The sequence below is a fragment of the Fistularia commersonii genome, chromosome 2 (assembly GCF_037954325.1).
Source record: "Fistularia commersonii isolate RoL2024-O1a breed Wild chromosome 2, RoL_Fcom_v1.0, whole genome shotgun sequence".
Taxonomy (NCBI): Eukaryota; Metazoa; Chordata; class Actinopteri; order Syngnathiformes; family Fistulariidae; genus Fistularia; species Fistularia commersonii.
The window spans coordinates 23,477,679-23,493,593 of record NC_141285.1 but is presented as its reverse complement, the minus strand read 5'-3'; the positions used below and the strand labels follow the sequence as shown (position 1 = coordinate 23,493,593).

Below are 15,915 nucleotides of genomic sequence, written 5' to 3'. Positions count from 1 at the left end.
ACACACACACACACACACACCCACATCCCCACACACACACACACACACACACACACACACACACACACACACACACACACACACTATGAGCCCATCAGAGCATACATGTATGCACCAATAAGCACTAGTGCCTCTTGTGTGCTATGCCTGTCTGTGTACAAACACAATGCTAATGCTAACTCCCTTCCTGTCGGAGAGGACGGGCGTCCGCGAAGCGTCTTCTCACTCTGGTTGGTGTTTGTGTCCCGCAGCACCCGTACCCGTCAGAAGAGCAGAAGAAGCAGCTGGCGCAGGACACGGGCCTCACCATCCTGCAAGTCAACAACTGGTAAGAGCTCTCGGAGTGCGCTCAGTCCAATCCAGGGGTTTGTTCCCTCAGGCTATCCCAGGCTCTTAATGATTGGAATTAATGCCTCCTCTCCACCCCCATGCACACACACACACACACACACACACAGACACACACACACACGCACCGCTTACAGAACCATCCTATGCGCGGGATCAATCCGTCTAAAAGAGATATGGCCCGGAGTGATTTTCCAAACCCGACGGTCTCGCTCGCTCACACCGAATAAAAAAAAAAAAAAAACTCCAGGCATCCATGTTAATTAAGGGGGGTGAAACAAGCCGTCTGAAAAAAAACAGCCAATAAGATCGTCCCGAGACGCGCCGGCGCTACAAAGCGTGCCGCCCGGAGAAGCCGTAACTCCGAGACCAATTACCAGCTCTTACTCGGGGACGTTTTCTCGCTTTACCTTCCTCCGCGACCCGGCATCCCCGACATGCTGTTCACGACCAGCTAGCTCTCTAGCTAGCCGGTACCATGAGCCACTTCCGCGACTTTGAAAGGATAATCAACAATAAGCCGCAGCGGTGAAACTTTAGCGCCACCAAAGCGGCCGCCCCGCTTTTCCAAACAGTTGAAAGCGATTTCATCAGTCATCCGCCGTCCCCCCCGGAACATTTTTCCACCTCGCTGCCTCCCTTTCGCGCCGCGCCGTGCCCTGCATCTTATCTTGAAAAGCCAGCCGCCCCGCCGCTGCAGACCTCTTTTTTTTTTTTTTTTTTTCCTTCCCCACCGCAAACTAATGATCCGTGAGCGCTAACCAGCCCGTTAATTGGGCACGAGCCCGGCCCGTAAAGCGAGGCTGCTAACCAGCTGTTTTAACCTCAGGTAGCGCCGCGGACGGCGGCGAGGGGCCCCGTGTCCTTGTGCGGCCGCGTGCTATCAGAGAGGCGGCTAGCAGCACATGCTAAAGCGTTTTTAGCCGCGTCTAATTAGCGGTGGCGGCGGCGGCGAGGTCCGGGGCGGCGGGGCGTTTGATCTGAGCCGCCCCGTAAAAAGCAATCCTTGGAAGTAGCTAGGTGTGGGCATGAAAGCAGAGGCCGAGAGAGGGATGGCAAGAAAGAAGGGAAAGAAAGAGAAAGAGAGAGATGATAAATCCCAATTACAGCCGTCTAATAACGTTCCCATCCCTCGTTCAATGCGAGAACACACAGACAGACATCAGGGGCTGCTGTGTCGCTCTATGGAGAATTCATTTCAGTCAGTAAACACACACACACATCCGCGCACACATGCACACACACATGCGCACACACATGCGCACACACATGCATGCAGTAGCTGGTGGAAAACATGGACGTCTGACCAGAGGGAATCCTGTAGAGGTTATCAAATCATGTGACCTCCTGTGAAATCCATCGGGGATCAATTGTCATATAGATAAAGTTGAGTTGTGCGTGTGTGTGTGTGTGTGTATCATGTGTGTGTGTGTGTGTGTGTGTGACAGAGTCAGACAGTCACATGAACAGTAGCTTGGTCACTCAAGGCTGACTGTGTGCTCTCATTTTGTTTGTTGTTTTTATGGGTAGGGGATAGCAAGACACCCTGAAGGTGTGTGTGTATCATGTGTGTGAGTGTGTGTGTGTGTGTGAATGTGCGCTTGCATGCACATTTTTACAACACACACTGTAAATCGTGGGAGGTTAATCTTGGTTTGTGGCAGATGTGCCATGTTTGTGTGTACGGCTGTGTGTGTGTGTGTGTGTGTGTGTGTGTGTGTGTGTGTGTGTGTGTGTGTGTCTGACAGGGAGAGAGGGGAACCGGGGGTGGTTAATCTAAGGGGTATTAGCTGTTAAACCCTGCATGCTGGGATCTCACTGCCCCCTCACATTGCCTTGTTTTCAAGTGTGTGTGTGTTTGTGTGTGTGTCAGAGAGAGCACGTGCACGCCTGTCAACAGGCACATTTCCGTGCACGGCTCTGCGAGCAGGTCGACCACGGCACGGAAGGTTGGTCGGGAGGGGAAACGATAAGAGCGGAAGGACACAGGTGTCGGAGGAAGAGAAAATAGACCCGAGGAGGGCGAAGGAGAGAAGAAGAGGGAGAGAGAAGGAAAGAGGGAAAGAGGGAAAGAGAGAGACAGAGGGAGAGGTTACATTAGGAGAACTGCCATTTCGCAGGCATGTTGTTGTGCTGGTAGGAAGCCCTGTCATTGGGTGTCTCCATAGCAACCCCCGGTGATGTTACCTCCTGACCCACTGTTTGGTGAAGTCAATTTCGCTGTGACTGCGTGTGTCAGCGCCCCTCACACACCCACACATAAACATGTGTGGGTGTGTGTGTGTGTGTGTGTGTGTGTGTGTGTGTTTGTGTGTGTGTAAGCCCGAATTTTGTCAATCACTCACACACATTTTAGCGAGCCCTGGCTTCGGCCCAGCTGTGAAATCCGGCCCAGGAGGACCCGAGGGAGCGGGGAACCCTCGATCGGGGTGTGTTTTCATGGTCGTACGACGGCGGCGGCCGCTGGATTCGTGTCAAACGCCCACGGTTGAACGGCGGGTCACAGGCGTGCGTGTGCGTGGACACGTGCGTGTTGTGTGTGTGTGTGTGTGTGTGTGTGTGTGTGTGTGTGTTGTCCCAATAGGCTGACGGTGACAAACGCCGAACCTCGGCCTGCCAAACGTTTCAGCACAAAACATTGGGATCCTGCTTCACACACAGACGCCAAATACTTCCTCTACACACACACACACACACACACACACACACACACACACACACCCTCTGTCTCCCACATGCACTCACACACCCCATAGATGTGTTAACACACATGTCGGTGTGTATTATTGATGAGCGAGCACGCGGTAGGGCTCGGCAGATTAAATAAAAATGCTAAAGGCCGGCAAGGGGCGCAGATCACTCATGAATTATTGGCAGCAGAACGCAGCACCGGGGAATCTCCATCTGAATGGGGAAACCAGGAGTGTGTGTGTGTGTGTGTGTGTGTGTGTGTGTGTGTGTGTGTGTGTGCGTGTGTATGTGTATGTGAGAGAGAGAGAGTGAGAGAGTGTGTGTGTGTGCGCGCGTGCATAGTGGGGTATCTTGCATATTCTCAAAGAAGAATCACATACAGAAATGTATGCATATGGGGAAGCCTACACACACGCATATATGTGCTTGCACACACACTCACACACACACACACTCACACACACACACTTACACACACACACACACACATACACACTCACACACACACACACACACAGGCACAAAAATCTATTCACGTCACCTATACAGTAACGCAATGCTAAATCACTTCCAAGCTACATACTGTGCAAGAGTGTGTAGCACACACACACACACACACACACACACACACACACACAATCATAACTTCTGGTGTAACACAATGCAAAATCCCTTCAAAGCCATGTACTGTGTAACACACCACACACAAACACCTTCACATAACCTATAAAGTAAAACAATGCAAAATCACTGCTAAGCTAAATAATCTTTAAGAGTGTGTAACACACACACACACACACACACACACACACAGTGTGTACAGTAATGTACAGTGAAATGGACTCCTGTACTGTAGGGGGGCGCTGTTGTGCATCTAAATATGGGGGGTCACCTGAAAAAGAGAGGGCTAACAGGAAGGGGCTCCTAGCGCGTAGCTTAGCGATAGCGACTCAGTCTGCGTCCCCCTCTACAGTCTCCTCAGCAACGTCATCGCCGTCATGACGATGTAGAACCTCCACCGCGTCATAAAGCTACAGCTGAGCCGACTTGCCTGCTCTGATGCTACGAGGATAAAAAAAAAAGAAACAAAATCCAGAATGTAGGTCACGCCAATATTCCCAGGCTCCCGTGTTCTCCGGTTCAATGCTAACAACCTGTAGCCTGCACCGGGGGGTCGGGCTGCGCCGTCAGACCCGTGTTTGCAGAACCGGAGAACACGGGCAGTCCGTGTCGATAGTCCCGCCGGGCGCCGGCCCGTCCCCAGTCGGACTCACCTGGGCCGAACAAGATCATCGCCATGGATACGGACCGCTCCCCCTCCCCTCTTGGAACAACCAGGGTGTTTACCGCTAGCAGAGATCGCCGCGCACGCTAACGGAGTTCATTCATTTTCTTTTTTTTTTTTTTTTTTTACCTCAATCCATACTTTCATGAAAGTAAAATGGAAAAGCACGGCGAGCGCTCCTCCGAGGAGCGAGCACACGGCGGCTCCTCAAGGACGAGGAGGTGGTGGAGGTGGAGGTGGGGCTGATTATCATCTCATTGTGACTCGAAAAAACCTTAATCTGCGCTGTTTTTGTTTGGATGTTAGAGCTTAGCACCTCATTTCAGAAGCACTCCGCAGAGGGGAGGTACTTCACATGGAAGACAACCAGATCGGTTTAGTTTCTCCTGGATTTCATCCACTTTCTGACAGAGAAGATCTACAAGTGTCAAGGTCCACTTAGGTTGCTGGGGTAGCTTCTTCCAGGGGAATCTTGTAGTTTTGCATTCCCACAGATGGGACACAACACAAACCACCAAAGAAGAAGAGGAAGATGACAAGGTCACCATGGAGGTGGAAGCTGCCATGGACTATCTGATGGTTGAAGTGTTTTCAACTTCTCCGTGCACTGTGAAGAACCCCGTTAGCTGTTAGCTAACGCTGCACTTGTTCCGGTCCAAAATGTAGATGTTCCTCTGCGAGCCCGGGAAACCCCTCTTGGGCGTAGCAGGTCAGAAGAGTTTGGATCTCTTGGTCACTCCATTTCTCGATGCTTCTGTCCACTTAGTCCCAAGAAAGACCGGTGACCAGAAGAGTTTAGTAACACAATCTTCAAGGAGTGTCTGCGGTACCAGTATCTGGTGATTTCCACCAATCACCTGTGAGTTCCTATTGAAGCCTAAAAAGAGGCTGCCCGGGAGCAGGGGCTAAGATGGTCCAAGGAGCAGCTGTCGGAATGCTCCTAGACTTAGAAGACTTCCTGAAAAGCTTCTCGCAACTGCGAAAAGTTCCCGCACGACGAAATCGGCGTTTGTTATCAGGGTGGCGGCGAAGCGTCCTTGAACAACACGAGTCCCTCCTCGCATGTTATAGAGCACTCTGCTCAAACATACAACCCCCACTTTCTCCTTCACTGGCTGTAGTCCGTATCCTCCTGCTAAGTTCTCCTAACGCTCCGCTGATGTAAAAATCAATGGCCGGGTCATCAGGTTTCTCTTGTTGGCCGCCCCTCCTCTTCCTGCCTGCAATTTAATAATGCCCCTTTAAAGGCGGTGTTTAAGCCCCGCCGAGCGATTGTTTTGTCAATAAGACCTCCTTTTACGAACATCTTAAAAGCATAGACGGGAGGCGGAGGGTGGAGGAAGAGCAAGGGAGTCAGTATTTAGGAGGGCAGAGTGGGGGGAGGAGGAAGGAACGGCGTGGCGAGTACGTGCTGCGTTTTTATCGGGTTTCTGGAAGGTCGGGCGGGAGGGGAGGGAATGAGGGGGGGCGAAGAGGAAAAAAAGGTGGGAGCAGCCAGCGGAGGAGAAGATAGCAGCTGATTTCTGTCCGGTGTCGACGCAGAAGGTCTTGATTCACTCAAAGCAGCCCGGGATGTTGCATCGCGTGTCTTCGTGCATCGACCGCTGGGCATTTTCTCGTTTGCGTCTTTGTCTACATCTTCAGATGACACCCTATTATTGGGACAGATTTCACAAAAGTGAATGTAGAAGCTCCAGACTTGCTAGAAGGTTCAAGTGAGTACAATGAAGGTGCTCCTTGGTCCCAACAAAGAGCTTCCTAGGTACCATGTACTCGTCCATTGATCTGTACATAAATACGTGTCACTGAAGCATACAACTCCTCCCCCCCTGCCATTCACACACTATATTGAAGCATACAACTCTTTGCTCCCTTTCATTCACACATTTTATTGAAGCACACAACCGTTCACCAACACGCCTGGACAATGTAGGGTCTCCAAAGAACCCTCTGCACTAGTGGAGGAACCCTGAGGAACCCCACACAGATACAGGGAGACCATGGAGAATCCACACAGCAAGGAAGAGTCCAACCAGGGAGCCTCTTGCTGTGAGGAGGAAGCTGTCGGGTTCAGTCAGGTTGGTTCGATGGTCACGTTGCGATCGCAGGTGTCGATTGAGGAGGCGGAGTCATGAAGAAATGTCCTCATTCGTCGGTTGTCGTCCCTCCATCCACTGCGCAGCGCCCGTATGCGGCGCATTGTTCTCAAGATGACCTTCTTCCACTCCACTCCCGAGCGTTGGTGTGAAAACAAGATGTACTTTCTGTCGAGGCGACGAACAGGTCGGGCGAGATGACGGCAGCGCCCGAGTATGTCGACCGGCTGGATCCCGAGCGAGCGAGCAACGCTGGAACTTGTTCGCAGAAGATCCTCTGAGGTGTTCCAGAATGGAAAAACCTGCCCGGGATGGCGGTGAGCCTCGAAGGCGGAGCTCGGGGCGACGGAGCGACGGAGTGAGAATCGTTTCGAGAAGGATATGTTTGGAATGTGAACGCCAGCAGACTTTAAAAGCGACGCGTAGCTTGTGCGGACACGATCCGGCACACACCAGGAGATAACTCCTCGACATCTGCCCCTGGGGTAGGAGGGGCGGTATGCCTCCCCGCCAGAAGGGGGCTCGGACGGGGTCTCCCGCCTCCATGCACGAGGGATCGGCGATTGACGGACGTCGCTGCCGCTACTTTCGGCAAAACGGCACTGATTATTTTCACCGCGTCATCTGCGTATGGGAGCATTCTCCCTCTGCCGTGGAGATGCCAGGAGATCTAGCACCTCCCGCTGGACGCCCACCTTCCGGGAGATGGACGGAAGCGCATCCAGTTGTCGAAATGAAACCAGGAAGTAGACCGATCCAGGATTGAAGTGGACTTTGTCGGACTCCCGAAGGGACGACGACCCGATGTGTCCATACTGTACCATAAGTGTGTGTGTGGGTGTGTGTGTGTGCGCGCCTTCATCCACACGTTCATGTACAAAGACTACCATCCCCTCCTCCTCCCCTTCACCCTCTCCCTCTCTTCTTCTCTTACATCACAGGACGCTGCCCGAGGCCAAACCTGCATTTCTCTTCATTCGCCCCTCACTCTCGCCCCCTCCCTTTATTCCCTCCTCTTTTCTCCCCACTGCCCTCCCTTTGCTTTTCAACCTCTTCTTGTCTTCTGGGGGGGTTGGGGGTGTTGGGTGGAGGTGGTGGTGGGGGTCCAAAACATGAAAGCAGGCAGGAGTTGAATGGCGGGGTGTGTTTCCACTGTCGCCCCCGCCGCCGTCGCTAGCTTGCTCCGGGGTATCGTAGCATTTGTAGCTCAGGCTAACTCTTGTTAGCTTTTCCACGGTTCCCCCCTCTACGCTCCAACCCCCCCGGCGCTGGAATTCGAGCGAGAAGCTCGCGCTACCTAGCCGCGCTGCTAAAAGTTGTATGACCTTAGCATAGCGCTGACGCCTCACCACAAGAAGGTTCCCAACCTTTCTGTGTGGAGCCTCCGTGTTCTCCCCGTGTCTGCGTGGGGTTCCTCAGGGTTCTTCCGTAGCATTTGTAGCTCGGGCTAACTCTTGTTAGCCTTTCGACGGTACCCCCTCTACGCTCCAACACCCCCCCGGCGCTGGAATTTGAGCTATCCGGGGCAAGAGGCTACCGAGCCGCGCTGCTAAAAATTGTATGACTTTAGCTTAGCGCTGACGCTTCACAACGAGAAGGTTCCCGACCTTTCTGTGTGGAGCCTCCATGTTCTCCCCGTGTCTCAAGGGGTTCCTCACCGTTCTTCGGGTTCCTCCCACAGTCAGGACACATGCAGGAGGTTCAGCGAAGACCCTGAACTGTCTAGACGTGTGAATGAGAAGGTGACTGGTTGGCTGTGTCTGTATGACAAGTGAGTGAATGACAGCTGGGATTGGCTCCAGGTCTCTCTGAAATGCTCTCCTCATGACATGCTAGGCTAAAGATGAGCTACAGATCACAGAGCCGAGATCAATTAGAGTTCTCCTCAAATGCCAGGGGGTTTCCAGATTTAATCCTAATCCTTGGATTCAGACCTTTGGGACCAAAACCCACCAAGCCGAGCAACAGTCGGCAACAGGCCTCCATATGTTGGTTCCTGGAACTTTTTCTCCAGAAAATAATCCCACTCCTGCTGCTGCTGCTGCTGCATTCACGGTCTTTTTTTGGGGGAAAAAAAAAAATTGGCCCAGTAATTGTTAGCGTTAGCATTAGCATTAGCTTTGCACATTCAGGAAAAGACTCTCCTTCCCCGGCCGTCCGTCTGGAGACAACAAATGCAATGTCCTGAGCCAGGGGGTTTGGGGAGTGAGGGAACCCCCGAACTGATGGTGCCGTGAGGTGTGTATTTGTGTGTGTGTGTGTGTGTGTGTGTGTCGGGGGGGATTTAGGTCAAGCGCTGTGTGTTTGTAGCCATCCCTGTGCGAGCCCTGTCAGCAATAATACTGTCTGTGCAGCATTGTGGTCATCCATCTGTGGGGGGGGGGGGGGGGGGGGGGGGGGGGGGGGCATTCTTCATCTTGTGGGGACATAAATTGTTGTGGGGATTCTTTTGTTTTTGTTTCTTTTTTTTGGGGGGGGGGGGCACCAGCAATAAGCAAACCCCTGTTTTTGTAAGTCACTTGAGAGCAGTGGTTTGGGGTTCAGGCCAGTCACCGTGGCGGATTGGAAACTCCACCGCACGATGGAGGCGGAGGTATGCTAGGACGGAGAGCCCGACAGCGCCTGAACGCATCGCGACGGAATATTAAAACATCGGCGTAAAAGGAAGATCGTGGAACTGACATTCAAACCCAGAGGTTGCCGTCACGGCCGCGTCATCGGGCGCCGCGTGAATAAACAGCACGAGGTCACAGGATGATGAGATGTCGGCCTTCTATTAGTTTATTAGATCGACTCGGAGCAACGTCGGCTAGGCGTAGCACGGAAGTATCATCAATATATTAATATACATACGAGCAAGAAATTAATTCATCGAGCGACGTCTGTGGAGGTTCCCGGCCGCCCCGGTCATGGCGAATTCTTCTCGCAATCTTCTTGTCTTGGCTGTTTGGCGAAATTAATTTTAAATTAGCCAAAAAACAAAGCCGGATGAGCTGAAAAAAAAAACAGAAACGAGTAAACGGGAAAAGCAGCCTGACTGTCCTGTGATCCGCTGCTTTATTATGGGTCCAGTAATGCATTTAAATCGTAGACTTCAATCCCATAAACTTCTGCTTCCATAAAACGGAATTTTCTTTATTATAAAAAGCAGAAGTCCAAATATGGTTATGGAATTCTGCCGGTCCACCCACCCCCACCCGGGGATCGGTGCACCGCCACTGAGTTCATGTATGTTTGTCAGGTGGCCAGCCTTCCTCTTTGCAAGCCTCGGAGGCACCTGGTTGTCATGGACACACAAACACACACAGTTTGCATTTGTGTGTGTGTGTGTGTGTTGAGGGTTGGGTGGAAGTGGGGGGGTGAAGTCTGTCACTCCACTCTGTAAAACTAGCTTTAGTGGGAGATTCATGGCTCCGTTAATGGACACTGGGCTCTTGCAACACGTGTGTTTATGTGTGTGTGTATGTGTGTGTGTGTGTGTCGCCCTCAACCCCCCCGTGGCAATTCCCGTTTTAAAGCCCCTTTTAAATTTCACACTGTTTTTTCTCGCGTCGCCCTCCATACGCAGCACCGCATCCAAGCTAATCCACGTCGTGTTTTCGGGAGCCGGATCGGCACGGCGGGTGTGTGGATTTGTCGTCATCGGAAGAGTGTGTGAGTGTGTGTGCGTGCATGCGTGTGTGCGCGCACGTGTGTGTGTGTGTAGCTCTGCGTGCATTTGGAGAGGGTTCAGGGTGTGTTTTGCCTGCCAATAAAGACTTATATGTTTTGCTGACTCAAAGCACAGCCCCCCCCCACAGACACACACACACACACACACACACACACACACACACACACCACCCCCAGTCTAATGACAGCCCAACTGTGCTGGCTGGGTCACATGACCTCGGCGTGACCTCACTTCAACCTCGCGTGCAAAATGTGCACATTGATAATTGTTTTTTAAATTCATATATATATGTGAGTGTGTGTGTGTGTGTGTGTGTGTGTGTGTGTGTGCAAACATGAATGGATATATGTGCTAGAGCTGCAGCTAACCGCTAACCCTCCAGGTGATACAAGGTACCACAATAGTACTGGGTGTGTGTGGGGGGGTCAGGCAGCTCTCTGATTGGACGGAGGAGCTCCGGGCGAAAAGGCGAGAATGACAAGTGAGGGCATGTAGAATACACACCGTGCAGAAGTGTGTGTGTGGTTGACGCAGCCGTTGGTACTTGTTGCAGAACTCCTCTCTGAGAACACTAGGTGAGAATATTGGTGATCACATGGTTTTGAAGAAGGTGGTTGGAGCTTCACGGCGTCCAGGTGTTTGGATGACGGGATGAACGTCTGCACGGCTACATATGAATGAGTGTGTGTGTGTGTGTGTGTGTGTGTGTGTGATGTGAATGAAAGGTTGGATAGTTGTAAATCACCTACATGACACAAATGAGGGTGTGTGGATACGTGTCTCCAAATGGTGTGTCAATGAATAAGTGAATGGTTGTTTGTTTATATGAGAGGGTGAACGTTTTTTTTAATGAAATATGAATAAATGAGTGAATTGTATGTTTATATATGTGACTGAGAGGGTGAATGGTTGCGTGTCTCTATATGAAGTATGAATAGAAGGGTTTATTGTTGTAAATCCCCTATAGGATGTGAATGAGAGGGTGAATGGTTGTATGTCTATATGGTGCATGAATGAATGAGTGAATGTTTTTGTCCATTATAAATTAATAACTAATTGGTTGTATGTTTATATATGTAAATGAGAGGGTGAATGGTTGCGTGTCTCTTTATGAAATAGAACAAATAAGTGAATGGTTGTATGTTTATATAGGTTGGGAATGAGAGGATGAACGGCTGCAAGTCTCCAAATGGTGTGTGAGTGGTTGTTTGTCTGTTGTGTGTTATTTGACGCGAGAATGAGAGGGTGAATGTTGAGCACGTCTCTCTATGTGGCCCCATGATTGGTCCAGGGTGAACCCCAACTCTCGTCCAATGACGTGGTGAGAGGGTGAGGCGGCGGAGGGGGCTGGAGTTAGACGGTGATTGATGAAGAGCTGATTTATGAATTAATTCATCAAGTGAAGAGAACAAGATATTCATAAGTGTAATCCCAGAACTGGAGTAAGCTCTCTCTCACACACGCACACACACACCCCCCCCACACACACACACACACACAGGTATATGTGCCCCCCAAGCTGCACATAAGAGAATAAGTGAGCTCTATCATAAAATAACTAATTACTTAGGAAGACGAGGCCGTCCTGGGACACAGGATGGGGGTCATAAAGCTGTACAGGGACACCGGGGGGTGGGGGGGTGGGTGACGTCAGGGATCGCGTGCGCGTGTGTGTGTGTGTGTGTGTGTGTGTGTGTGTGTGTGTGTGTGTGTGTGTGTGTGCGTGCGTGCCTATGAACATACATGTGCGCACTCTAGTAAGCATGTGAATGTGTGTGTGTGTGAGCTATACATGTTTACACGCTATGCAGATTGGAAGTTATTTTACATTGGGTTACTATATACATTGGGTTAAGGGATGTTCTGGCCAGAACTGTGTGTGTGTGTGTGCGCGCACGTACGTGTGTTTTTTGGTGTGTGTGTATGAGCTATACACTCTTACATGCCATATAGATTTGAAGTGATTTTGCATTGCGTTACTCTATAGGGAATGTGAAGGCATGTATGTGTGCGTGTGTGTGTGTGTGTGTTTATGTTCATACATGTGTGCATGCTAGTGTGCGTGTGTTGGCATGTGAAAATGTGTGTGTGATCTATACATGTTTACACACTATGTAGATTGGAAGTGATTTTGCATTGCTTTAGTTTATATGTTGTGTCAGGGGATGTTCTCACCATAGCCGTGTGTGTATCAGTGTGTGGGTGTGTGTGTGTGCATGTGTGTGTCTGTGTGTGTGTGTGCGCGCACGCATGTGTTTGTGGGTGTTTGTATGTGTGTGTGTATGAGCCATACACTCTTACATGCTATGTAGCTTTGAAGTGATTTTGCATTGCGTTACTCTATAGGGAATGTGAAGGCTTGCGTGTGTACGTGTATGTGTGTGTGTGTGTGTGCACATATACATACATACATGTGTGCACGCTAGTGTGCGTGTGTGTGCATGTGAACATGTGTGTGTGCATTCTTACACACTATGTAGCTTGGAAGTGATTTTGCTTTGCATTACTTTATATGTTGTGTGAAGGGATGTTTTGGCCATTGCGGTATGTGCATGTGTTTGTGTGTGTGTACTTGTGTGTGTGTGTGTGTGTGTGTGTGTGTGTGTGTGTGTGTGTGTGTGTGTGTGTGTGTGTGTGTGTGTAACATGCAACACCCGCCTGAATGTTTGCACGTTTGTCAAGACTGACGCAGCTATGATTTGTGCGTCTCCCATAACTAATATGATAGCGGCAGAGGGCCGGGGCGGTTTGTGTGCGTGTGTGTGTGTGTGTGTGTGTGTGTGTGTGTGTGTGTGTGTGAGTGTGTGTGTGTGTGAATACAAATGGCGGTGCCGGCCGTCGGAACCTTTTGTGGACGCAATCTGCATCTTTTCCGTCGCCCGTTATTAAATTAGCCCCTAATTGGTCACGCAACAAAGGCAGCTGATGAAAAAGACAATTTCTTGCTTTTAATTGGGCATTTCACGTGCGCTTCGTGTACACCTGTGCACGCCCCGTGCAAGCGCACGCTCACGAGCATGTGTGTGTGTGTATGTGTGTGTGTAATGAGAATAGGACATTAGCAAGGGCCTGGCAGACGCCGGCGCAATCAGTTCCAGTCTTGGCGAGGACGGAGGGAGCGGGGGGGGGGACTAATCCAGACATCAGCAGCCAATGAGGGCGGAGGATACTGCGAGGTGAGGCCTTTTGCTCCGCCCCTCCTGTAAGACTCAAGGAGAAGCTTCTGCGTTAGCATAGCACGCCTCCAAACTTCCTGGATAAATATTCTTTTTAAAAAGTCTCAGGTGTTTCTTCTTCCTGTTCTCCATCTTGGCTCCGCCCACCGCCGGCGGGACCAATAGCGCGTCTCGTTGTGCGGCGGCGAGCAGGCCGTAAACACCGGCCCCGCGGCGCCCAGGGGTCGTGCAAAGGTGAACCCCCCCCCCCCGCCCTTTTCTTCCCCTCCGTCCCTCCATTGCTCTATATCTCCCCTTCCCGGCCTCCTCCCTCTCTCCTCCTTCGGCGGCGCCCTCCTCTCCCTCGCTCGCCGCCGGCTTATTAACGGTCACAGCGAGAGTGTCTGGTCTGCAAACCAGAGCCCCTTTGCATTTTTTCCTCTCTCTCTCTCTCTCTCTCTCTCTCTCTCTCTGTTTCCCCGGCTGCTATTATGAGAGGCATTTTATCCTTTGTTCCAGGCCCCCGCCGTGCATCTGGCCTCAGATATGGGGGGACGTTGGGGACAGGAAACCGGCGACAGCTTTTGCGAGGAGGTGGAGGGATGGAGGGATGGAGGGATGGAGGGATGGAGGGATGGAGGGATGGAGGGGGGTCAGAGGGTTGTGTCTCGGTGGTTGGGAGCTGGACTGCCAGTTTGTAGCAGACAAGGAATGAGTGATAAGGGGGAGGAAGCAGATACGGGCGGAGGCTAAAAGTAGCCATGAGGGCCGGCGGTTTGTGAAAATGCGGTTTTTAGCCGTGGTACTTTCTGCTGGTAGTCGTCGTAGTAACCGCCGCGTGTGATAACGGGGTTATTATAGGCTGGATACTCTGGCGGGGGGGTAAATAAGGAGGTCACGTCCAGTTAGAGGCCGTCCGACCAGCGAGGAAGGAGAAGCGGGTCAGGGTCATCTGACCAGTGCACCGGTATCATGTGGCTGGCATCAGTTGACCAATGTCATGTGACCGGCATCATGTGATCAATTTGTGAGTGTCATGTGATTAGTGTACCAGGGTCATGGAACTGATGTCATGTGATCAATGGACAAGTGTCAAGTGATCAGTGGACCAGTGTCATGTGACCAATGTAATTTGATCAGTGGACTAGTATCATGATCAATGGACAAGTGCCATGTGATAAGTGGACCATGGCCATGTGATCAGTCTCATGTGATCAGTGGATCATTGTCATGTGCTGATGCCATGTGATCAGTGGACTAGTATCATGTGATCAATGGACAAGTGCCATGTGATCAGTGAATCATTGTCATGTGAGCAGTGTCATGTGATCAATGGACAAGTGTCAAGTGGTCAGTGGACCAGTGTCATGTGCTGATGTCATGTGATCAATGGACCAGTGTCATGTGACCAATGTAATTTGATCAGTGGACCAGTGTCCTGTGATCCATGGACGAGTGCCTTGTGATCAGTGGATCATTGTCATGTGATCAGTGGACTGGTATCATGATCAATGGACAAGTGCCATGTGATAAGTGGACCATGGCCATCTGATCAGTCTCATGTGATCAGTGGATCATTGTCATGTGATCAGTGTCACGTGATCAGTGGACTAGTATCATAATCAATGGACAAGTGCCATGTGATAAGTGGACCATGGCCATGTGATCAGTCTCATGTGATCATTGGATCATTGTCATGTGCTGATGCCATGTGATCAGTGGACTAGTATCATGTGATCAATGGACAAGTGCCATGTGATCAATGGACCAGTGTCATGTGACCAGCATGACAGTATCACGTAATCGCCATGATGCGCCTGAACCTGTAGCGACAGCGTAGCTTCGAAACAGCCGCCGCGGTTCTTCTTGGAGACCCTGGACCTGTGTCTGGTCCGGATCGGCTCCACTTGATCTCCACCCGGCTTCCCAGGGTGAAGGCCGGGGGGTCTCCTGGGTCCCAGGGTGACCCCTGAACCTACAAATCCCCACGTACCTCTTGCTAACGTAGCCTCCTGTGTTGCATCAGAGCGACGGGAGCGGCTCAGAGGGTTTCCAGAAGGAGGTGGAGAAAGCGAGGAGAAGAAGAAGAGGTCACCAGCTATCCAGCAATGGCCCGAGGATGACCTCCTTCTCCTCCTCCTCCTATAAAGCAGAGCGGAGAAGAATGCTCCGGCCTCCCCGGCAGGCCCGGCCCTTCCTCCCCTGTTTTGCCGGAGGGGTGGAGGTGGAGGTGGAGAGCGGGTGGAGATACGAAGCGAGGGAGGAAGGAGAGAGTGGGTGGTGCTGGTGATAAAACTCCAGACGTTCCCTCACTCCATGGTTCTCCGCCATGTCGCCGCATTCCTGGATCGCTCCCTGTCTGTCTTCTCCCCTCCCCAAAGTCCAAGTCAGCACTTTTTGTCCACCTCGACCTCCATGATGCTTTCCCTTCTCAAGCCGTGTATATTAAACCTCTGAGACCTATAATTAAAGGTTAAGGACAAACAGCGCCGCTCTTCCTCCTCTTGTCTTCACGCCGACGTGAAGAAGCGTCCTATTGTTTCTCCGGCTCGCCGTTTAGGCTCCGCCCCCTCCCACGGATGGCGGCGGGGGGGGGGGGCAGGAACACATAAATCAGGACTGAAACCCCCGAGAGCCCTTGCTCCCCGGGGTCGCTGCAGGTCGAGG

At 51.5% G+C, this 15,915-nt stretch overlaps 1 protein-coding gene across 1 annotated transcript in view; it reads left to right on the top strand.

Annotated features, from left to right (window-relative positions):
- The window catches only part of meis1b (Meis homeobox 1 b), a 78,286-nt gene that overhangs the window by 53,125 nt on the left and 9,246 nt on the right, over nt 1-15,915 (top strand). The window contains exon 9 of the mRNA XM_086173850.1: nt 252-328. Within this exon, the coding sequence (XP_086029976.1) occupies nt 252-328 (77 nt within the window). The remainder of the gene's footprint in view (nt 1-251; nt 329-15,915) is intronic.